The sequence below is a fragment of the Peromyscus leucopus genome, chromosome 6 (genome assembly GCF_004664715.2).
Source record: "Peromyscus leucopus breed LL Stock chromosome 6, UCI_PerLeu_2.1, whole genome shotgun sequence".
Lineage (NCBI taxonomy): Eukaryota > Metazoa > Chordata > Mammalia > Rodentia > Cricetidae > Peromyscus > Peromyscus leucopus.
The window spans coordinates 35,568,138-35,593,917 of NC_051068.1; the positions used below are offsets into that span (position 1 = coordinate 35,568,138).

General features: G+C 37.0%; 1 protein-coding gene across 10 annotated transcripts in view; it reads right to left on the reverse strand.

Moving 5' to 3' along the window:
• Nbea (neurobeachin) overlaps window positions 1-25,780 on the reverse strand; it is a 544,486-nt gene that overhangs the window by 303,798 nt on the left and 214,908 nt on the right. For 8 of the 10 annotated variants that reach the window (XM_028882144.2, XM_037206608.1, XM_028882142.2 and 5 more), the window contains one exon: window positions 18,488-18,615. The exons of 1 other annotated variant lie outside the window; for it this stretch is intronic. In XM_028882144.2, the coding sequence (XP_028737977.1) occupies window positions 18,488-18,615 (128 nt within the window). Of the gene's footprint in view, window positions 1-18,487; window positions 18,616-25,780 lie in introns of those variants that run through there. One more of the 10 variants, XM_028882147.2, reaches the window with a different exon arrangement.

Sequence of the window (25,780 nt, forward strand, 5' to 3'; positions counted from 1 at the left end):
ATTGTATTGACTTTCTTATTTTATTCAGTATTTTGTTTGTGTTTTTAGATTTCTTCAGGAATGGTCTTCTTTAAGTTGTCTGAATACAGTTTCAATTCTTGAGTTCTTTTTCTCGGATGTTATGTAATCCAATCTCACTTGTGGCTTTTTAGTATGGAATAATGCTTTAAAGGAATTGTGTTGCCTTCATTTTTCTATCATTTGTGTTTTGTGCTGTGGCTTGCCCTTCCGAGCCAGGAAACATTGTGTTTATTTTAGGTATTTTAAATAATTCTTCTTTTGGAGGGAGTGTTTGCTCTCTTCAAGACGGTTTGATTTTTTATAGGGTTCTGGTGTTGTTTTTCTCTGATATACTGATGGTTATGGGATGAGGCTTGATTCCCAGATCTCTCCGGTGTTTATAATATTATTTGCAAAAGCAATCACTATTAAAGGGTAGTGACCAAATGAAAGAGTAGTCAATCAATTAAAATTTGATCACCCCATAAATGCCAACCATTGTATTAAGTGAAGGGTAACTGACAGCAGTTTGTATATTAATGTATTAGTTATTTTAAGTCTTAATGGAAATGAAAAGAACAGTCATGGTAAGATTAGTGATTAATATCAGAAAAAGAAGGAAATGGAAAAAAAGGAGATGGAAACATAGAAAAGTGGGAATAGTAGGAGCAAAGGAGGTTGGAGCAAGGCAGTCTTCAGAAAAGGTTGCCTAGGAAAGGGAGAAGGATATATACAGTAATCAAATGAGGTATGCCATTCCTGCTTAGGAGAGGTGGGGGGTGCAGAGATTACAAATCTGATCAGCCTATGTATTTTGGAAGAAGAAAATGAAAACAGAAAAAGTGGGAAAAAGAGAAAGAAAAGAGACACAAAGAAAGTATAGGGTACAGAGTCAGAAAACATTATAACCTGTTTGTCACCTGGCTTTCAGAAGATGTCCCAACTCTGGACCTTCCTTTTGGAGATCTGGTTACAGACGTGGTCTGTTTAGGATGTTTGTTCACAGGTTGAATCTCAGATGCTAGTCATAACTTTAAACAGTCCTTCAGGCTCCTGGCTGCTGGTCGTGGCCCAACTACTGTGCAGCCTTCTCTTGTATGATCAGCAGCTTGCAATGAGAGTTCATGTTCCAATGCAGATTCTGAGTTGGATCCAGGTCTCCCTCCCTGAATACAGATCCAGAAGACTTTTCCCAGAGTCTGGCAGAGTGGTGCTGAAGTTGAATGAGTATCTAGTCTCCATGTCCTGGCTAAGTTTGTTTTGTAGTAAACTCAACTGAGGTCTTTCTGAAATGGAGTGTCATGGTCAGGCTAAGCCTGATACTTTTCCCACTATGCCTGCTAAGAATGGTGAAATCCTACTTTGTGTAGCTAGTTAGTTACAAGATGGCTACCTTAATCTTAGAGCCACATCCAATCATGTCCATGCACTACTGGGGTCTGGGCCATCAGGCCTCTATGTCTCTGGATCTCAAGCCAAGAGTCTCACTTTTCTAGGAGATTTTTACAGCCACATACACAAAAATGCCCATGACTACTTCACTAAGAGATTTCAGCCAGGAGTTGGTGGCACACACCTTTAATACCAGCACCTGGGAGACATAGGCAGGTGGGTCTCTGTGAATTTAAAGCCAGCCTGATCTACAGAGCAAGTTCCAAAACAGCCAGGGATATACAAAAAGACTGTCTCAAAAAACCAAAGCAATTTTACATACTCACACATTTCACTCTTATGAATGTTCTGCCCCTTTCAAGATTATTACTTTTGCCCATGTTTTCTACTGTTTTTAATCTATATTTAATTTACTTTTAATAATATTGTTTTCATTTTACCAGACTTAAGCTTTTTAAAATTTTGTTTCATTGTGGTTTAACAGGTTGCTCAAGCTCCCCTCTGCTGTGGATATTGTTCTATATAAATAAAACACTGATGGCCAGTGACCAGACAGGAAGTATAGGCGGGACAAGGAGAGAGGAGAATTGGGGAAACAGGAAGAAGGAGAGAGAGAGAGAGAGAGAGAGAGAGAGAGAGAGAGAGAGAGAGAGAGAGAGAGAGAGAGAGAGAGAGACACTGCAGCCACCGCCAGGACAAGCAGCATGTAAAGACGCCGGTAAGCCACCAGCCACGTGGCAAGGTATAGATTTATAGAAATGGGTTAATTTAAGATAAAAGAACAGTTAGCAAGAAGCCTGCCATGGCCATACAGTTTATAAGTAATATAAGCATCTGAGTGATTATTTTATACGTGGATTGTGGGACTGTGGGGCTTGGGGAACCTGGAGAGAAGCCCTCCAGCAACAAATGGCACCCAACAGCTCGAGTTTCCACCTTAAACCTGAGAATATTTAATAACCAATTCTAAACAGAGCCAAAACCAGGTTCCTGCTTCTTGTCTCATACGGGCAGCTAGATGCCGCAAAACACAGGTTTGAACACTGGCGGGTTCCTGGCGTTTGCGTTTGACTGGCAGTATGGCGGAAATGAGGTGTCTGCCAGCGGCACATTAAGCTATGTGGTAGATTTAGTCTTTACTATTATTTAAAAAAAAAAAGTTTCTGAGCTACATGCTTCTTTGATAAAAGCTTAGACCCACTATTTCTGAGACTTGATGACTCCCAGAGCTGGGGGACACGTACCACTGCCATGTTGGGAAGCTGAAGTGGGCGGAGCCAGCAGCCACAGGGCAGTTTCAGTCTTAGAATGGTGCAGTTTAAAGCAATAGGCTCAACGTAAAGATGGCTACCACACAGAGAATCTGGATTATGTTCTCTTTGTTATTCGTAACTGAAGAAAAACATTTGATTGCAAAAGCTGTTGTGTTATGCCAAAATGTATATTTTAAAGGTACCTTGACTTCAAAATTTGGATTTAAGGATATGTTGCTTTGGAAAAGAGGTTCTGCTTTTGTTTCCACAGAAAGCCAGAGGCTGTGCATTTGTTTCAGATTAAGATACACCAGGTTTCACCAGCCAAGACCCCCTGAAAGGTCTCCAAAGACACCATGGCCCAGATGATCCAACATCCAGAGTGGTTTCAAGGCAACTGATTCACACAATACAGCCTCACGGACTACCCCATAGGCCTAAAATTTTCTTTGCATCTCCATAAGATACAGCGCCCCCCTCCAGCAGGAAGTAGTAAGAGATACTACGCCCAAATTCCCAAATATACCAAGCTGGCTTTAGAGGTGGAATTGGCTCACTCCCCCTCTAAACCCAGAAATATTGCTTAAAAAAAAATGGTTAAGACATTCTTGTGTCCCAAATCAGAAGAGCCCTCTGGTGTGGGACAGAGAAAAAACAACATTTTTATTTAAAACAGATTGATTATGTGATCTCTTTCTAAAAAAGAAAAGGGGATATGATATAGATATATAAGAGGATATAGAGATGATAACAGAAAAGGGTAGATTAATGAACCTACTTTTAAAGAACAACTTGTTTAAAATGTTTTACATTGGTATAGATTTTAGTTTATGTTTAAAATGTTTTACATTGGTATAAATTTTAGTTTATTGATACAAACTTGAAGTTAATTTTGTTATACTATATATATATATATATATATATATTTCTATTCTTGTTTGAGGTATTATGTTTAACTCTTTTAAAATTGTAATGGATAATTAAAAATAGATTAATAATTAGTCATCTATGATAATCATATTTGTAGCCATGTTAGTTAAGTCTTGTAGGTATACATAGATATATTTCAGATAGATATATCTTCAAATACTTTATAAACCTAGAGAATATGGCATTTAAATAACTTAGAATTCTGTTGACGTGAGACACAATTGCTCCTGGCTGCACCAATTGATCCCGAGAGAATGTTGGGCTTCTAAGACATTTCCATTTGGAAGTTTGTCTTTTTGGCACAAAATGGCCTACTGGGTAAAGAACTGCCCTTGCCTTGATGGCTGACAGTACAAATACAATGCTGTCCTTCCTGGACAAGTGGGACACAAGGAAAGCGACCACTGTACTCTGCCAAGACAGGGTAAGACGGTCTTTCAAAATTCCTGCTTCTGAAAATGGTCTGTCAGATACTCTAGGCCTGTAGCCAATTTGAATACACCAACAATGCTAAAAAACTTTAGGTGACTGTCCAGGCTGCCAGCTGTCTTGGTCTACTCTTGCAAGATTCCCGAAAGTTGCTTGCATCCATCTACCATTTCTCAAGTACCATTATGTTCCTTCTCAGGTCTTTGATATGGTTAAAGCCTAGATAGTTGTAATTTACTCAGTTATGATAAAAGATAAGTTAGATATAAAACCTTAAACTCACAAATATAAGATAGATAGGGCATCTTCTTTAATATTGTAACTGTAATTCTTGCTCGATAATTGTTTTGTTATATGTACTTTTACCATGTTAAAGTTAAAACCTTCCTTTTTAAAAAAAGAAGAAAAGGGGAAGTGCTGTGGATATTGTTCTATATAAATAAAACACTGATGGCCAGTGACCAGACAGGAAGTATAGGCGGGACAAGGAGAGAGGAGAATTGGGGAAACAGGAAGAAAGAGAGAGAGAGACACTGCAGCCACCGCCAGGACAAGCAACATGTAAAGACGCCGGTAAGCCACCAGCCAAGTGGCAAGGTATAGATTTATAGAAATGGGTTAATTTAAGATAAAAGAACAGTTAGCAAGAAGCCTGCCATGGCCATACAGTTTATAAGTAATATAAGCATCTGAGTGATTATTTTATACGTGGATTGTGAGACTGTGGGGCTTGGGGAACCTGGAGAGAAGCCCTCCAGCAACACCCCTCAACTTTTGAATGTATTTAGTTCTATAAGTTTCCCTTTTAAACCTGTTCTTTGCAGTACCCGGTGAGTTTTCATATGTTGCAATCTCCATTTCCTGTCCTTTTCAAGCAAATTTAATATTTGCTCTGAAATGTCATTCATTGATGTGCTGGCTGTCAGGTGTACTTGATGAGTTTCAGTGTTTGTGAAATTCCTTTCAGTTTGGTTTATACATCGCAGTCATAAGTGGTCATCTTCTGAACCGCCTTATTTTTGTTAGGCCTTGTTTTCTGTCCTAAATCTCATCTAGCCTGGACTCTGTTCCCTGGGCTGTGTAAAACAACATATATTCTGTACCTCCTACATGAATGTGTTATTGCCCTCCCCTCTGTCCTCTCTCCCCCCCGCCCCTGTGTGTGTGTGTGTGTGTGTGTGTGTGTGTGTGTGTGTGTGTATGTGTGTGTGTGTAAGAGAGGGAGAGTGTGTGTGTGGGGGGGTTATGATGTGCATTTGGTCCAAAGTGTAGCATATGCACTAATATCTTCTTATGCATTTTCTATCTGGAAACATGATGTGTCCATTAAAGTGATGTGTCACAGTCCTCTGCTATTATTGACCAACGAATTCAACTGAATTTTACAACTGATTTTTCTATTTCTACATAAAAAACTGAGATTTTTGTGAGTAATGAATTGTAGGCAATGAACTGTGGGCTAATTTGGACAGTATTGATATTATAACAACAGTAATGCTTTCAGTCATTTTGAGTGTTACTTAGATTTTCATTTCTTCCAACCATGACTTTTGGTTTTCATTATACAAGTCTCTCTTATATTGTGAAACTTAACATGTATATCAATGTATGTGATGTCATCATAATCAGGGCATAGAATAGTGTCCCCTGCTCAAGAAATCTCACACAGTGAGGTCTTTTCCTCCTTGATAGGCCCTAGGAATCACTAATCTATTTTCTATCACTGAACTTGTTTTTTTGGAGAATATAAGATGCATAAATAAATAGAATTGCTTTTTGTGATTAGGTCCTTTCAAATTCATCCAAGTAGGGTTAAAGGACACTCTCATTTTTTCTAGCTATTATCACAATCATAACTCATCCGAACATTCACTTGCATGACTTTACATGAGAAGAAATTTTCATTTCCCTTGAGAAATGCCTAAGAATGAGGTTACTGGTTTATACTTCAAGTGTTTGTTTAACTCAGAGAACCTAAATGATTTTCCTAGGGGATCGTTTTGCATCCTCGAAGCCACCATGAAAGCCGTGGATGACTCTTGCTGGTGGCATGTTACTTTCTCCAATTTTTGCTATGGTCCACGTTTTATTTTAACAATTTCCACGTGTTTGTAGTGGTGAGTGACTGTTACACATAACTACTTGCTAATGATGCTAAGCTTTCCAGGTGCTTCTGGGCCTCTGACATCATTGGCCAAATGTTGTGTTCAAGTCACTTTTAAATGAGTTGGTGCCTGCTTTTCACCAGTAAGTTATTTTGTAATGTCCTCTTTAACATGGGCTTTGAATTTTTTATGATGTTCTGTGGTGTTTTAGTGTTAGTCTTGGTCCTGCTGGTGGTTGGTTGATTTTCATAAACCTTAGGATTTATAGCTCTCAAGATATTTGCCTATTATTCTATCATCCCCTCTTTCCCCTTTCCCCCTTCTCTCCCATTTCCTTAGACAAACATAGTATAAAATATATAATATTCTTTCTTTTTATGAGACAGGTTCTCAAGCAAGCCTGGAACTTCCTACATAAATGAGGATGCTATTGATTTCCTGTCCTCCTTCTACCACTCCATGCTTGGTACTCTTTCTCTTACAATGCTGGTTCCTGTACACCAGTCCCTATGTTCCTATGGCTCTGTTCTCTTAACTTAATAACTTTTTTTCTTCTGCTACATTTGGAAAAGAGTCAATTGGTTACCTTTAAGAGCACTTATATGTTCCTATTTAGGGTAAAAGCTGTCATACACATCATATTAATTCACATTTCAGATTTTATTTTCAAACTCTCAGATTTTTATCTTTCCAGTTACTGTAAATTGTCTTGTTCTTTCTATACTGTCTCACGATTCTCTCCCTTTTCTCTTAAACATTCCTTTCTGCCTTTTCTAACAAAATCCCTGCACAAAAGTGCTAAATTTCACTGCTACTTCATCTCATATATAACAATTTTGTTTGGATGAAGGAATTGTGAATACTACACTGGTAAATGCTTGCATTTTGCTATATTCTTTAATATGCGTTGGGCTGTGTTTTCACAATTAAATTGTGGGTGAAACAACTTAATCCGATGGAGTCCATTACTGAAGGTTGGTTTTGTTTGTTTTGGAGTGAATCTAGATTAGAATGGATCTAGAGTGAGCTCTGCTATAGAAATAATTGTAACTATGCTGGTATTGCTATCCTTCTGGGCTGATGTCCCTGGTGAGCAGTGGCAACTGAATGCTGGCTTGGTGGAGACAGAACTTTTCCCAACTATGTAGGATAGAAACTGTCCAATAAAGGCATATAGTTGATTTACCTAGCTTTGTGGATATTGTACCTATGTATTCACAGCTTCAAAGATTCAAGGTGCACACAGCTTTCCAAAGCTAGTTCAAAGAGTAGTTCCCTTGCCTACAGACCTTGCTTACAGCTTCCTCAATTCTAATCACCATCTCAACTCAGCAAGGTTACTAAGAATCACCTGAGAACATCTTTTCTATATGGCAATCTAGAATATCCTCCCAGAAAAGGTGTCAAGGAAATCACAGAGCCCATTCAATTATGCCTAGCCCCCTGCCCTCTGCCTTGGTTTATAGGAATCTGAGGGCCATCATTCAATGTATAAAACATTTAGATTCACACATTGTGTCAAGTATTCTCCTGGTAACAAGAGGAAGGCAAGTTCACTCCCTGTTATTCCATCATGAGAAAAAGGAAACTCAGGGAGAATCATTTCATATTTCTCTTAAAAGCAAACATGCATAGTAGTTCATTCCTGCCATCCCTGCACTCAAGAGACAGAGACCGAAAGATGGAGAGTTCTCCAAAATCTAAAACACAAAAGCTCATGATTTTGCTGTCTCTGATGTCCTATTCCAATCAACACTGGTTTTGATTACTGCAACACTGCAGTGTTTAAACCACTAAGCTTCAACCATCCAACTTTTTCTATTTTTTTTTTTTTTTACTATTTTGATGCCCTTGAGATTCCATATGAATTTTATACTAGACTATGTTTTCGTTTTTTACACAAGCCATCATTGTGTTTTTTGACAAGAACTGTCTGTCATAGTATTGGCAAATATTACACAAAGACCACCTGGGTAGTACTGGCATCCTAATATCAACTCTACAGTCCATGACCACTCGAAATGTCTTTAATCTTGGCAATTTTTTTGAAGTCTGCATTAATACAAATCTTACCATATTGGTTACATTTAGATCTAAGCAGTCCATTCTTCTAAATGCTATTATAACTGCAACTATGTTTGGTTTCTTTTGCAGTCTGCTCAATGTTAATTCATAAAAGATGGATGATCTGTGGGGATGTTAATTTTTTGTCCTGCAAGTTGGCTAAACCCATTCATTACTTCTAAGTGGTACCCTACACAAGTATCTTATGAAACAGAGACAAGTTTTATTTCTTCCTGTCCAATGTAGTGTAAATCTTTACCTTGCACAGACACCTTGATAAATTCTCCATAGTATATCAAACAGAGTTTGGTCATTCTAATACACTAGAATTCACAGAGAAAGCATTCAGCTTTGCTCCATTGCTTAGGAATGTAGCTCTGGGCATTTTGTGAGGCCTTAATTATGCTGAGATAGTTTCTTTGTTATCTAACTTTCCTCTGAGTATTTTTATGATGAAAGAGTATCAAAATTTATCCAAGACTTTTCCTTATCAATTGAGAGGGGTATTTAAGACTGAAGTGATCAATTTTTATGTGCAAAATATAATGCTCTCTCCTGATCTTTCATGTCTAATTTAAGAAATATTTCTTGTGTTTGAAGGGTAAACATTTCCATTGTCTAAAACACCTCAAGTTGTGTTTCTTTTATTTCCTGCTAGTGTCATGTGTACACCATGATGAGAGGATCTAATTACCCTTCTGTTTCCTAAGATGCTTCTACTGCATTATCTGTCACTGTCACAGACTGTGACCACATGCTGGAGAGGTGCTACTACAGTATTTACTGTGATATGGGGATCTATGCTTCAATTAAAACATGAGTTTCAGTTTTATAATTATCTTGGATATTTTCACTTCCTTATTCAACTACAAAATTTAAAATATAGATGGGAAAATTGCATGACCATAATTTTAGATGTTTAAATGAAAACTTTCTAAAATGGGCAGTTTACCATTGACTAAAATAATTTCTTGATGAGTTTCCCTTCCAGAAAGATGATCTATATCACCATTAATTAGGTTTTAAATGTTACTGAAAGCTTATTTTATACCTTATACCACAGAAGACATCAAAAATACTTCACTGTGACATGAAGGTAGAGTTCAGTGGGAGAGTGGACCTCAAACAATTCACAGCACCAGAAAGATCATTTTAATTGTAAAATTTCATGCAAATTTATCAAAATCGGTTAATATTGCATGCAAGAAGGAAATGATCTTGTAACCATTGCATAGCTAAAGAAGCTGATTTTTGCCAAGTATACTAAAGATACCCTTGTGTGTTGTCTTAATTAAAACCCTCTCCCTCTATAAACCACTATCCTTTTATGATAATCATCTTCCTTCTCTTTATAGCTTCACAACCTAAATTATATAGTTATATGTATAAATAGCTTAGGTTTACTAATTATTTTTGATATGTCTTTTCATCTCAAACTACAGACTCCACTTTTTTTTTTTCCACATGTGGTTTATTTTGAGAAAACTGGGTCATTTAGACCACAGAAATTCCAGCAGCACAAATTTTGGTGATTGAACTCTCATGGTATATAATTCAACATTTGGCTTATGCAGGCATTCATGTTATTCATTCACTCAGTTGTATAAAGTTTGAGATAGTATTTTGCCCATCTGACTGTGAACTTGTTTCTCTTTGTGAAGGTGAAAGTCTTGTTAAGATCTACTAATTCCTTTGAGAATGTCAAGTATTATTCTAGGACTCTATCACTTTATCATTACGAGATGATGTATTTCATTAAGAGAAAGCTAACCCCACCTGATGCAATCTTTTGTTACCAAAGTCTGACAAAGTATTGGATGTTTCTCTTTGTCAGTTTTCAGTTAAGGACTTAGACATACTCTTCCCTAAGATCCCCTCTAAACACATCTATATCTGAGTTTAAGATATATTTGGATTAAGATTTCTCAAATCATTGTTTTCTGAAAATTCTTCAGGGAGAAAGAATAGGAAGACTATTTCCTGATTTATTGCATATTAATTATTTGTAGTTGCTATAGACAAGACCTACTTTTTACTTCTCCCTGAAGGAAAAATATGGTGTTTAAAAGTATAGACCGGGCGGTGGTGGCGCACGCCTTTAATCCCAGCACTCGGGAGGCAGAGCCAGGCGGATCTCTGTGAGTTCGAAGCCAGCCTGGGCTACCAAGTGAGCTCCAGGAAAGGCGCAAAGCTACGCAGAGAAACCCTGTCTCGAAAAACCAAAAAAAAAAAAAAAAAAAAAAAAAGTATCACGACAATCTGATTCTCCCTCATTTGTCAATTTTTCCACATTTTATGGGTATCCAAAGTATTTTCTTTAAATTTCATAAGGTTCCTAGAAACATGTGTCAGTATTTGTTATTTGGTGTTAATTTTCACCAACTTGAAGATGTATTATTGGTATATAAAATGAATAAAAAAGATAAAAGGAAAAAAGATGTATTTTACAATCTTGTCTTTTAAACATTTTATGACAATTTGAGTTGATGATTCTAATTGACTTTGTTTTCCTCATTAGAAACTATATATCCCCAGTAATTTAGATATTGTAAATGTGACTTGCTCATTCTCATCTTTTATTCTTTCTAGTCATTAGATTTTTTATCTTTATATTGTTCCTTCCTCTTCTTGCACTTTTACGGCCTTATTTATTGATTTTATCATTTATTTTTTTCTAACTCCATCTCAAAAAATTCTCTCCTTTATTTGTGATCCCTTTCTAATTTCTTTCTCCAGAGTTATAATTGCTAAACTCTGATTCAAATAGCTTTTACTTTCTTCAATCTTTCCTAAATTCTTTAGCTCATTTAAACATGTTTCTGATGTGATTTTTATTCTCATTCTCATTTACTATAATACATAAAATTAATATCCTTTGCCTTTATGTGATAAGAGTTTCCTTAAATTTCAGATTTTTTTAACATAACCTTTGACCTTTCTCTTCAGCTTCCCAGATTTTGCCTTGCTGCTTTATTTTTCCTGCAGTATGGATTTTCTGTGTCATCCAAATGCTCATAGGTTTAATGCTCTGTCACCAGCCTTTGGCACTATAGGGAAGTGATGAAATCTTTAGTACTTGGTATCCAGTGACAAGAAGTTAGGACAACTGGGGGACATGTCTTTGGATAGGCTATGGTACCATGGCCCTACCTATCTATCTTTATCTTAGCTTCCTCTCTTCCCCATGAGGTAAGAATCTCCTCTGCATGTAATTCTCACTGTTGTGTACAGCCCTGAACAAAGGCAATGGGGGCAAATGACTGTAGAATAAAATACCTAAAACCATGAGCAACAAAACAGTAACAACAAAAAAACAAAAACTGTTTTTCTTTATAACTTGTTTAAACATGTACTGTTCCTGTAGTTGTTTTTAAAAATGTGATAAACTAATTTTTTAACTGGCAGTCTTTTACAGTTTATTCATTACTTTTGTCTTTCCGTTGTTCAGTGTAGATTCTATTCATAGAAGTTTCTCCATAGTATGGACCCCTATTCTGCAGGGGAAGTGTGGTTAATTTCTTATGGGGTCTCGATAACTCTACCCCTATCTCACCTTACCACAGCCCCCTTGGACTCATCTATTGTAGTGCACTGGTGCTTCTTCCTTTAACTGATATTTTCAAGTTGACCTTCGTGGGTTTTCCTCTGAAGGTGTGCTGATTCAATTCCTGAAAGGCTCACTTGCTTCCTATGGCCTGCTCCAGGTATTGATCCCCATCCTGTTCTGCAGCTGACTGGATGACTCCCAGGGCCCGATATGGGGCCAATGGAAACCTTTGTCAGCTAGTCATGTTTTAAATGTCCATTTGTTTTTGTTTTTATAGCTATTACTTTCTCTTCTACAGGTCTTTTATTGATGATATTAAAAATATAATATGTTCCCAATTGCAATATACTTATATTTGTTGTTTCTATTATGGCAATTTTAAAATGCTAATTAAAAAAAACATTTTAGTGCTAGGGAGATAGCTCCATGGTTAACATACTTGCCCTTAAAGCACAAGGGTTGGAGTTCTGATCTCCAGGACTCACAAAATGCTGGATGGGCATGGCAGTCTGACCTCAGTGCTGAAGAGACAGACAAGAGGTTGCTCAGAGCAAACTGGCTAGGGAGACGAGACAGAGGGTGACTCTGAGTCTGAGTGGGAAGAATGCCTTGGGGGAGTCAGGTGGTAGAGCAATGGAGGATGAGTCCCAACATCAACTTCTCTAGCCCTCCATGTACATGCCTGTTCTCATGTGTGTACCTACCACATGCAAAGCTGAATATGCACACACATGCGCATTATACACACAAGGAAAAAAAAGAAATCATATTTTAATACATCATTTTCTATAAGACAAAAATACAAACATGTGACCTCTCACTGTGACCATAGTACTGTGGGTGCCAAGTACTTTGCTGACAAGGCTCATTCCTCTAACAATAGTCCAGTGACACCCTCTTTTCGAGGGGGTGGAAACTTCATGACACTGTTACATTTTTAACAATCCTACTCCTATTCCACATTCTGACAATTAGCATTTGATTCACAATGGAGCCTATATTTTTACATTTAAATACTAAACTAGTTCTCTCTCTCTTTCTCCTTCAAAATTTTATTGATTTATGCATCAATAATTTACTTACTACATATATATGTATTTATGTGTGGATGTGTTTATGTATGTATGTTGGCATACATATAAACACACTTGTGTGTGTGTTGTGTGTGTGTGTGTGTGTGTAAGAAGTCTGAGGATAATGTAGAAGTCTTCCTTGGTTATTCTCTACCTTATTCACAGGAAACATTTTACTGTTTTAATAACAGCTACTGCTAAGCTAGCAATTAACAATGATGTGGATATTAAACGCATATGCTAACTTAAGTTTTCACTTTAAAACTGGATCTTCCAAGGTAACATTCATTGACTTGTAGGTGTTCAGGTGCAGGTGGATTTGGTAAGTGGCCCTCACTATAGGATAGGCCATGGGTGGGGCAAAAATGAGAGTGTTTTCACAGAATGAAGTCATATAAAGGATTAAAAGTCCTCAAGGACTTGGGCCTGTGCTGTCACAGGAGCTAAAACAGTTCTACAGACTTAAGGGAGTTGAAGCCAGATAAGAGAGGATGAACAGTAAGTGAGGGACCTTATTCATTGAGGCAGTCTTTCAATTGAGTCCAGAGCTCACCCATATGGCTAGTCTAGCCAGCCAGCTTGCTCCTGAAATTCCCTGCCTCTGCCTCCCTAGCACAACATTCACAAGCAGGCTGACACACCCATCTTGCATTTATACAAGGTCTGGAGATGCAAATTTTGTTCTTCATGCATGTGTGGGAGCACTGAGCCATCTCCCTAGCCCCTCAGATCTTTGAGAAAAGCTTTTTGGTTTTATTGGCATGCAGTTTCCATTGCTGCAGCAAGCCAAATAGATCTAATACTTTTGATCATTTGTTATTTTTCTGTCATCTTTGCTGTGGGTTTTGACACTTAGATCTATATTTACTCTAAGGGACTCTTAGACAGTAGTTCATAAAGAATTTGAACATTTTTAAAGGAAGCTAAGTAAGATTTAAATAACTACAGTCTTGTCCACCAAAGGAAAAATAAAAATAGCATTAATACTTGCTCTGGAATCACATAGTAAGTTTAACAAAATATGTTGAATAACATGATTTCATTGATACGAAAATGAATGGTATTGTTTTAGCTTACATATAAAGAACAGAGACAACTGAAAGTAGGAGTGATTGATTGCTCAAGAGAAAAACTTAGCAACAATATGTATAGAAAGAACTCTAAACATAAAACACCCAACCAAGATATAATTCAAATATATTTTATTATATAGACACTAAAAGTGATTTTTTTCTTAAAACATGAAACTGGCTTCAGTTACATAAATTTAAGGTTTGCTTCTGTCAGAGACACATATATGATAAAGCATGTATTATACATAGACGATAAAGTAAAACGTCACAAGATTTATTCATGGTAAGCAATATTTCAAACAGAAATAATCAATGGCTAAGGAGACGAAGTGTTGATTGTGTAATTTCCTGGCTTCTTCAGACTAGTCTGACAGTTTTCCTTCTTAAGAGAGAGGAAATGTCACATCAGAGGGAGGGCAATGGGAAGGTGGAAGTGTGAGTAAGAGTGTGGAGGCTGGAGATGAGCTCGGCACTACAGCACTCACCTGGCAGACCTAGGATCCTGGGTTTGATGCCCCAAATGAAAAACAAGTGAGAACAGGAAACAACATGCACTTCTATAGGGTAGAGTAGAGAACAATCTAGAATGAAGTAGAAAACTCATGGGTATGGACAGCAGATCAACACTGGGGATTCTTATCAAGGAACACAAAATTTTACTTCTACCAAAAATCATCAGTAGTTAAAAACAGTGTCCTTTCAAGTAGAAGAAGGAAATACTGGATATTAATTATGTGATAAAATTTAAGTGAGAAAATGGCAAGAAAAGTAAAAATGAAAATAATCCTGTTAGTAGAATAAAATGTCCCACAGAAGCACTGAAGAGAGTACATTAAAGTTTCTTATAGACCCTGTTACAGGAGTCAAAGGATGAGTACAACAACTTTGAGGAGAGGAAAGGACAGGAGGAGGACTCCACGAAAAATGAAGAGAATTTCATGTAAAAGGAAGAGGTCTATATAAAATGGAGAGAACCCTATATAAAAAGAAAACAACTCTACATAAAACAAAGAAGTCAATAAGACATATGATATATGACTTGCTTACCAGCTATCTACAGCAAGAGGAAGGAGAATAGATGAATCTGGAAAGCAACAACCAAATTCTGGCAGATATGAACTTCATTCTGTTACTGAGCAGTAATTCCTAGATACATGGATTGGACGGGCCATTTGCAGGGTCATAGATTAAGGTTATCAACATTTCATTTTCCCAAGTAATGACATTTAAAAAACAAAATCCACATCTTGAAGATCTACCATTTGCTATCATTCTGTTATAAAGAAATGCCATTTTACATTAGCAAGGAAGGACATGATCATTATATATAATTTTGACTACATAAAAACTACAGGATAAAACTATATTGAGCCAGAGGGAAAACAACAAATGTCTAATTTCTAACTTGTGGCAGTATTCCAGCTCTAGAATACTCACTTATAAGTCCATATTACATCACTGCTATCAATAGAGGCTTACTAATCACAGTCTTTCATTTCAATTTAGGATATTTAAGGGATATTAAAAAGTTCTCCCAACCATTTCTCTTGCCTTTCACCTACTGATGAAAAAGGTATAAGAAAAAGTCCAGATGTCTGGCCATGGAAAATTCTGGAAAGAATGCATGGGAATGTTTTTGTCCAAAATATAGTAGTTAAAACATTATCTGGGAATAATTCTTTAGAACCTCAAATAGTCAAATATGTTCACTTAAGTCCCTGTAACGTGAGCCTTTTTAAAATAAAATCACAGATTCATTTTAATAATGACAAACAGTTTCAAAAGGACTGGGGAAGGGGAAAGATCCTAGAAACCATACCAGGGTTCAGTGCTTAAGCTCCCAAAATATACACTGGGTGATATGTTAGGCAGCTGTCCCAGTACATATATGATTAGGAAGAAATTTGAGTTCTCACATATCTGCTTATATGTATTTGTTAGTCTGAATGCTACTCCTTCAGCTGATCAAACTTATCCCCAATTTTAGTGATTGGCAATAGTCTATTTACAGGAATACTACGCAGTAGTTTTTTCTAAAGATACACTGCCTGACATGTTAAGGACCTATCTTTAGGGAGTTCATTATACTAATATACCCACAAACCCTGTGATCTATGATCTATAATGGAGTCTTGCCTGCAAGATATGCAAGGTCAATGGTGTCACGAGGCTTGTGGGAGTAACCAACCAATATCCGACTTTACTTCAGGCCCACTCCATGAGATGGAACCTATATCTGAGCCTTATAACTTACTTTATTTACTTTCCTAATTTTACTGATGCTCTGGCTCTTTGATAACTTATGTAAAATGTGTGGCTACATTTTAATAACAACATAAAGTCCATCACATAGCATTATTATATTACTAACTTTATTCCTTTACTTTATCTTCAATTAGCATTTCTAATTTCTGTAAACTTTGAACAAAGGGTACACATGAAAACAGAAAAATACTCATTATTTTGCAAGGTGTGAGAAAACATTTACATTAGTTTTCAATTAATCTTTATTGAAATTTTAAAATAAAATTACCATGTTACAAAAAACATGAAAGCATAATTACCAGCTTTCTTGCTCCTCAGGAAAATATACTCAACAAAACCAAAAAAATTAAGGAAGCAAGAAAAAAATCCACCAATAAATATTAGTCCCCTTAGAATCTACATGTACTACATCTCCACTTGCAGCTACCATAACATCATTCCCACCACCTTCGCAGGGTTCCAACAGCTCGATAAAGTATTTGTAGTACTGTTTGGAGAACTAGGACTTCAACTTAGTATTTTCAAAAATTATCATTTCTTACCAAATTACTGTAAATATCAAGTAGAAGGAAAACAATTTAAAGAATAATCAGGTATTTTTTCAAACGTTTATATTGAGTGACATTAGTAACAAAACAATTGAGTAATGACATAAGAAAATCTATCTGAGAGGAAAGGTGATTAAAGTTTTGAAAGTGTGTTTGAGGTATCAATGAGGTACCTGGTCAGAGATATCTAATATCTAATATCTAATGGAGTATCTGGCTCAAAGTCTGTCTAGAATTCATAAGACAGAGTTGGGCTGCCATGCACAGTAAGTAAACAGAAGCAAGAGACACTTACTTCAAAATTGTATGAAGATGAGAAAGAGACTCTAAGAGCAGACAGGAGTAAGCCCAGGAACATACCTGCTTCTGATCCCACTAGAAAGGTATGTGGTCATCCAGCCATTTGGCCTCACTATACTCTATGTTGTTTGTATATGCTCTAAATTATAGGTCTTTCCCTGTAGACTGTAAGCTCCTTGAGGGAAGCATGTGGTCCTTCCACCACAGTACTCAGGACAGGTGCATCAGTGCATCCATGGGACACACACTGTTCAATGGATCACACACATCTGAAATAATGTACTTAGACAAGCACAATCTGCGGTCAAGGTGAAGTTTTCAAGGTTCTAAGAGCATGAACTTCATTAAGGGGCAGCTTTTAGTTAGTGAGATGCTCAGAGTCTTGATCCCTGCAACATTTCCTACTTCACTTTGTGGGTGGAAGTAATGACAGAAAGAGTGACTTTTCCACTCTCCTCACAACTGTGACAGCTTGCCAGTCACTCAAGGTGAAGACAAAGATGTTTCAGCTCCCTCTGGGTACTTTCTATTCCACACTGCTTCAGCCAAAAGACACTGGTGTTTTTCTGTTCTCCTAGCTACCACCTTGTTTGGAAACTTTAAATGCATTATGCAATTTAATTCTCATCCAAATACTCCATCTTACTCAGTAACTCAGCAATTGCCAAAGGACATAAAGAGTAGAAATAGGAGCCCAAGGGCTGACATTGACTATCACCATTTTTCCTCAGAGAAACACTGTGCAGAAGCAGAGCAACACTGTCAGAACAAACAGGAAAATGCCCCTGCTTCTCTAGTAAGCTGAAGTGGAAGCCATTAGCACTACATCCAAGGCCACTAAAAGGGTGGAAAGAACCCCTTTTACTTGCAGGGCCATCCTAACACTGCTCTTCCCTTCCTGAAGCACAGTAACAGTCATAAACTGAAAGGCTTACATGAAATAAAGCTTTGTTTAGCTGTAATTTTCAAAGCTCCTCTCCTACTACAGGTATACAAATTAAATCTTCACCATTCACTACTTGACTTGAGCTGCTATTGAGGAGGAGACAACAGCTTCATCAAATGCCCATCAGTATTTCTCAATGTTTTTACTGACTTCCTGGTTACAGCTTCTTACATTGAAAACATCACATGGATAAGAAAAGTCATTTGAAGAATCATGACTCTCAGAACAGCAGGGAATGTTAAGAGACCAATGCTTAATAAGTGCTGTCCCCGTGGGATGTACAGTGTCACTAATAAGACTGAGATAGAAGAGTCACTACCGTTCATTCTAAAACCTTTCAAAGTTCTTCATTTGGAATTCTGTTATTGGCATTGACTTTGCAAAGTGGTACTTTAAAATGAGTAAAGAGAAAGCATACACACAAAGTCTCATGAGAATCTGCAGCTATGGTATCTTTAAATTCTTTTGGTAATATATATCTTTTTAAATGCACAAGCTATGCCATGATTAACAGGTACATTTCATGAAAGTACAATATGTAGAATATATAGAGAAATCATACCTTCTATCAATAGCTCTTGTCCATGACTGCCCAGAAGTGTACGAGATAGGAATGGGGCAAAGTCTACAAAAATTTCACGAAGAAGAGGAGCAACTTTTTCTAAAGCTCTTTCAAGTTTTGCAGTGATGCTGTTGAAATTAAGACATAAAGACTAGTAAATATAGTTCAATATAAATGCCAAATAAACTTTAGTTCTAAATTAAAATATTTACAAGTCACAGTAAAAGTCCAGTCCGAGCCCATGGAAAATAGGAAGCTTCATATGGAAATCTGGGAGGGACACAGTGTTGCAGAGTCTGGTGTCTACTCTGTAGACTTAAATTGAATGAGAACATCTACATTGTGATGGCCCAAAGGGGCCAAAGACATTGCCCAGATCTAAGAATGTCAGGAAAAAAATGAGTTCTTCTATGTCTCCACACATCATCAGCGACAACGGCTTTCAGGCCTACTGTGTGTTCACTATAGCAGTTACAAAGAATTTAAACTCCTGTTAGCAAAAAGCATTTCCTGTAAAGCTGGACAACGAAAGAGGTAACTGGAAGTCAGATGACTTGCTTTGTCAGAATAAAATATTATTTGTATGGCTCAGGATTGCATTTTAAGTAGTTGCCTTGCAGGTATATGTTATAAGTAAAAGAAAAAATGGGGAGGAAATATTTTACATAGGCAGGTTAATATTTTGGCCATAGATTTACGTCTCATAGAAGTAAGTGTTGGGAAAGACTGCTTAAATGGGAATACTGGCTCTGCTACAGAATAAGTCATGTGATGTTATGAACATCAGCTTTGCCTGCTTGAAGAATGATGATCCTAATATCTGCCCAGTGGAGATTAATCATCTAAGCCACAAAATCTGAGCAGAAAAGCATCCAGTACATAGTGAGATGTCAGGAATGTTAATCTTGTCATATTTTGAATAAAACCCACTCATATGTATTATTGTGAAATATGACACTGATACACTGAACGACAACAACAAAATCAATATAAGGTTAGATGAGTTCATTGCTCACACAGAAGATATGGAGTAAGGTGTTAACAGTGATGCGTCTATTTCAAACCAGCGCTGTAGCTGTGGGGTGAGGCAGAATCACAGAGAGTCTGCTGACACAGACTGCCCAGCCACCCATTTCTCACTGAGCATATACAGCTGTAAATGAGAGTGTACATGCAAGTCTTAGGTGATGCTGATGCCAATCAGGCACCACTCTGACACTGACTGCTCTAAAGAGAAGCTGATGCTAAGGAATGTTAACACAAAAGCTGAAGAGTTAAGACTACCTAAAGGCTCAGAATTCTCACCATCACAATAGATTTTCTCTTGACTTTTTATAACTATAAATAGAGCTTTTTTTTTTATCATCTTCTATCTCACCAAATCCTTTTCACCAGTAGAATCATGTCCATAACTTCCAGATAAAGTAATTCCATCTACTATGAAAGCATAAGTAGGGATTACAACTATAGGAATGAAGTAGATCCAAATAATTATTAATATTTTCTAAAACTGATTTCTGAAAGAAGCACTGAGATTTATTTATGAGTGAGTGAGCACACAGAAATATGAAAATTCAAGATTCTGGAAGTTTATATCCATCATCAAATCATATTGCTAGATTTCCTCACCATATAACACATAACATTCTAAGTGGAAAAGTATTTGTATTCCTTTCGACATTGAAGAAACTGACAGGTTACTGCTGATGTTGATATTTACACATTACTCCAAGTGTGTTTTCAAAGGAGGGTAAAATATGTATTCATCCATATATAATTTATCAAAATAAGTGGAATGAAAATAAAATTCATCTTTAGAGCCCCTTTATTTCTTGGCAAAGAAAGACTTGAATCCTTTCACACAAAAAGGCATGTTATGCTGGGCCTGCACTTCTCTTCTAATGTTTCCTTTTCTTCTTGGAGAAAAGCACAGTATAAACTGTTGAAATACCATGGTGTGCATGAGAAAACTATCTCTTAACATGTAATAAAGAAATGATAAACCAAGGGAACTCCATGCCTTTCAGTCCTATAAATAGATGTTTCTCTCAAAGACAAAGTAAAAGGAACTGCTGGGCATGGTGGGCACATCTGAACACTGGGGGGACGGGGACAGAGAAAGGCAAGTTCTAGGTCAGACTGAGCTAACAGCAGAAGACCGGAAAGAAACAACCACCACAGAACAGGCAGAAAAAAACAAAGAATACTTTTAAGCAAATTACTGTGCAAAAAATAGCAGCATGCTTTATTTACTTTAGGGGGAATACTAGTACTTTTTCAGTTTTTCTGAGAGTTTACCTCATTTGCAAAAACCCCATTCCTTTGGTGCACAGAATACAAAAGTGCAGTGACTCCAGAAATGGCACCCCAGTCTTCCAATTACACTTTAGCACCTTCTTAATGCTTAGGGAGGTGATCACCTTGAATAGAGAACACACCCCGGGCTGGAACCCAAACTGTTTAAGTCTCTGACTTCACTCTCCTTACTCTATTCTTTACTTGAACTAAACACTAGAGATGCTCATGAGGCTAGGTCAGTGGCTCGTTTGAACTTGGCTCCTTTTCTGGATAGTGAGCAAAAACTCTTAAGAAAGAGCACCACTGATTTTCATATAGAAAATAATGTCTGCAACTGAAGCTATTTATCAACCATTTTAACAGTAATTTTGTTATTGTTAAAGAGAAGACAATAAAACCTTCAAATGAGGTAATGATGCTTTAGTGAGAGTCTATACATGTGAAATCTAATAATAAAACAATGTAGCCTGCAGTACAAGTACTTAATAATGTTGTTGTTTTTTTAAAAACCACAATTAGGTACTTTCTTTTCTTTTCTTTTTTCTTTTTCTTTTGATATAGGGTCTCACTATGTACCTCTGGCTGTCCTGGAACTCAGCCTGTAGACCAGGCTGGCCTTGAACTCACAGAGAGCTGTTTGCCTTTATCTCCAAAGTGCTGGGATCAAAGGTGTATCACTACACCAACCTGGTCCTTCCTTTTACATGTTTTTTAAAAGTCTCAGTAAATTCTAAAGATTTTATATAAATATAACACAATCAAGCTGTGGAAAAAAGCAGTGTCTAAAAATCTGTGGCTACAATACTTATTAAATGTTTCTAAACAAAGATTTGACCTCAAGCTATATCCAAGATCATGGTGGTTTTAAGAAGAATATCAGGACAATGGGGAAGATTTTTGAAAAGGTGCATAAAAACATGCTATGTTTTATATTTCTAGAAAACTTGTGATTACCCACACTCATTTTGGACATTATTCATATTATAAAATTCCATTATTATAATTGTGCTACTTCATAAAATTATAATCTTGATTTACTCTCAATGGCAATTCTTTTGTAGTATTGCAGTTACTTCGCATGATTTCACAAAGAAAAATTAATAATTTTGTTTTGTAAAATTCTTAAATGTATTCATTTCTTAAAATAAAAAAGGAATGGGCAGTTATAACAACAGAATCTAAAGCTAACGTAAGTAACTGTATTATGTAAAGTACCTAGAAGATACAGCAGATAGAAAATAATTTAATTAGGGAATTCCGTGGTAGAAACACTTAACTAATTAAATGTTCCTATATGAATTAGGGAATGTAGACATAGGTAAATGAAATGGTTTGTTTAAGAAAATACATAGAAAGAGACTATTATGATAGAAAAGCCATCCAAGGTTGTTTAATCAGCTACATGTTATGACTAGGAACTGACAAGGCCTGCCTTTAAACATTTTATCAGGCTTTCATTCAATTACTGCTGTGAAACATGAGTAAGCATACTAGAGAGCTGATGGGTAAACAGATCAGAAATTTCAGAATCAGTAACATACAGTCAAACAGTTTTTAAGTTGTAAGTTTCTAGGGTTGCTACCACTAAGCAAAACAACATGCTATAAAAAAGAAATGTGTGCTTATTTTATTTTTTCACAATCTTATAGAATAGAAAGCTGACATTTCTCCTGATTTCTTCCAAACAGAATAATATATATTTTAAGAGCACAATGTACACATTAAGAAAGTAGATAGAATTACACAAGATTAAGAAATTTGAGGCCGAACAGAATTCTTCCATATAAGAAGTTTATTACTTTATAATATAAACTAAATTCTAAGTAAATATTTTTCATGTTTTAAGAAACATGATGCCTGTTGGGGATGTATTTAAATAATTATAAAAGCTTTTGGAGTGCATTTTTGGAAATTGTTAATTGGATGTTTGGTAGATGGAAAGGAAATAACTGAACATGGAAATGCAGCAATTCCTCTTTTCAAGTCAACTAGTTGAGCAAAATATCATCAAACTTCCCTATAGTGAGACAAAAATATAAAGTCAAGAAAATAAAAAATTAACTGAGACTCAAGCCCAGTAATATAAAGGGCCAGGATATTTGTGCTTTAAATCACTGATAGACAAATTATAATAAAACGCCCTAAAAATAAAGTTATTCCCAGACAGTAACGTCACAGGAGCTGTTTAAGTTACTCTTCTTCTGGCAGAGTTCTGAGCAGGGCTGTAGAGCACCCCCAGAAGTGAGGCTGCTTCAACCAAAGCCACACCCAATGCGCTGGTCAGTGAAAGGTAAAGAGACTGAGCCTTGATTTGACTGAAGATGTCACCCCTCTTGAGGCTACTGCAGTGCTGGCTCTTTCCCAAGCAGTGTTCTGAAATTGTTTCACTTTTCTTACAGACTAATTCTCACTCTCCAAGCCTTTATAGGTGGTCTTATCCAGAACATTCCCCAGTAAGCCAGACATATGCCCTGCTTTGCTTATGAAGCTCCTTCCTGAGGTAGTAATTTAGTATGCTTTTAGAATAGCATTCAGTTCATAGGTAACTTTGTAAAATGTAAGTTAAAAAAATCAACAAATATCTTGACTACTTAAGGAGAAATAAAGGACATCTATTTGTGATGGAGAATCCTATTCTGACACAAGAGCATATAAACTCTACCAGGTAGCAACTAGCCTTGAACCTGAAATCAAAAACAAGAACTTCTCAACAGGAAAAAGATACAGGAACTTGCTTTGCTGGTGAAAGCTGAGGAAGAAGAAACATAAGGCACTATGTGAGCTGGTCATAACATTTCAGCTAACATTTGAAATTTCTGAAGTTGAAGTGATAGCATTATAACATAGGAGAGTAAAATTCTCAGAGTGGTAAACACAGCAGGATCCTAAAGCTACTTTCAAACAGTTTTCTATAAGCCTCAGCAATAGATAAGACAAGACTGTATAGAATGTACAAGATGGGGAAAACTTCCTTTGCTTCTGTAAGCTGAGATGTTCCAATAGCTGTAGTAAGAAGGCACAAAGTACAGCTTGGAATTGTTCTCCATCTCCTCCATATGACAGGGTAACAGTCTCATGGAGGCTGTGGGAAAGCTAGCAATCCTTCCAACTCATGACACAAAAGAAAGCCTAAACATTGCTAGTGCCAGAACAGGAAAATTCTCTGCACCAGGGATGGGGTAAGAAAACATCTTGAGACCTCAAAATTTCGAGATTCCATCACTGAGTAGTCAGAATCCATGTGAGATTCTCCATCTGCCCATGACTGAGAACTGAGTCTGAACAAGGACAACAAGAAGCCCAGGCCCCTGAACACTGGGCACACAAGTACTCAGTGAAAGACTAGCAGTCTATGACTGTAGAGGGGGTTCAGAGTACTGAGCCTATCTGAAAGACAACACCCAAGCAGCCTACAAAGAGGGAAGAAGACTGAGAACAGTTGACAAAACAGCACCCATTCAAGTAAAAAGTAAAGATTGAAAGAGTCAGAGAGTTACAGTTCACAGAGAATAACCAAAACCAAAATAAAATTCTGCTAATCTCTACACTAGGATGACTTGGCTTCTGACACTAAAAACCTGGCACAAGTAGAATAGGGCACATTTCAGGCATCAATGCTACTAAGACGCCAACATCATCCACAATTTCATTTTCAACCAAAATTACAATGTATTCAAAGCAGCAGAAAAAAACAAAACAGATTGTTTCCAGGTTCTGGCTAGATGCCCATCAACAGAAGAATGGATGAAAAAAATGTGGTACATATACACAATGGAGTACTACTCAGCAGAGAAAAACAATGAAAGCATGAAATTTACAGGCAAATGGATGGAACTAGTAAAAATCATCCTGAGTGAGGTAACCCAAACCCAGAAAGACAGTCATGGTATGTATTCACTCATAAGTGGATTCTAGATATAAAAATCAGACCACAACCCATAGAAACATGGAGGCTATATATATAGCATGGAGATCCCTAGGACAACTGTGGCTTATAATAAATTTCGGTTTTACTCAATTATTGAAAAAAAAATAGCCAAACAAATGGAAACAAATGAACTATGAACCAAAGGCTGAGGGGCCCCCAGCTGGATCAGACCCTCTGAACAGGTCAGACAGTTGATTGGCTTGATCTGTTTGGGAGGCAACTAGGCAGTGGGACCGAGTCCTGTGCTCATTGCATGAGTTAGCTGTTTGAAACCTGGAGCTTATACAGGGATGCCTGGCTCAGTCTGGGAGGAGGGGACTGGACCTGCCTGGACTGAGTCTACCAGGTTGATCTCAGCCCTCGGGGGAGACTTTGCCCTGGAGGAGGTGGGAATGGGGGTGGACTGGGGGGTAAGGGGAGGGGGTGGGCGGGGGAAGAACAAGGGAACCCGTGACTGATATGTAGAACTGAATGGTATTATAAAATAAAATAAAAGGAAAAAATAAAGATTAACCCTTTCCACCCTAGTATAAATAAGAAATTTTAAAAAAAAAACAGAGATAAGCTAATAGAACGAGGATCATAAGCAAATCTGCTTCTAGAACTATCTAGGAATCTAAAGCAAGCACTATTTGCCATGTGAAAGAATTAAGACATGGCAAGACACCAACATGTATGAGCAAAGGTGTATTACAAAAGAAGCAAAAGTATGTAAATCTCAAACAATGGTAGAAATGAAGAATATAGTTAAGAGACAATATGCTTTCATTAGATGAATCAACAGAGTCAAGTAAACCAGGTGAAGAATCAGTGACTTTAAACACTTTCATGCTTCCTGTAGTACTGTTGACAAAAGCCATGTGAAACTAACCTAAGTGTCTGTCAATAGGAGAATGTATAGGGAAGGGGTAGTATCTAGACCACATGTAGAATATGTACTATTCTGTCACTACCTGTCATCTGCAGCAAACATGGATAGGCTTGCAAGACAATGTTCAACATGAGATAAATCATGTACAGAATAAATACTGTATGATCTCACACATGAAGAATCTAAAGAACTCAGT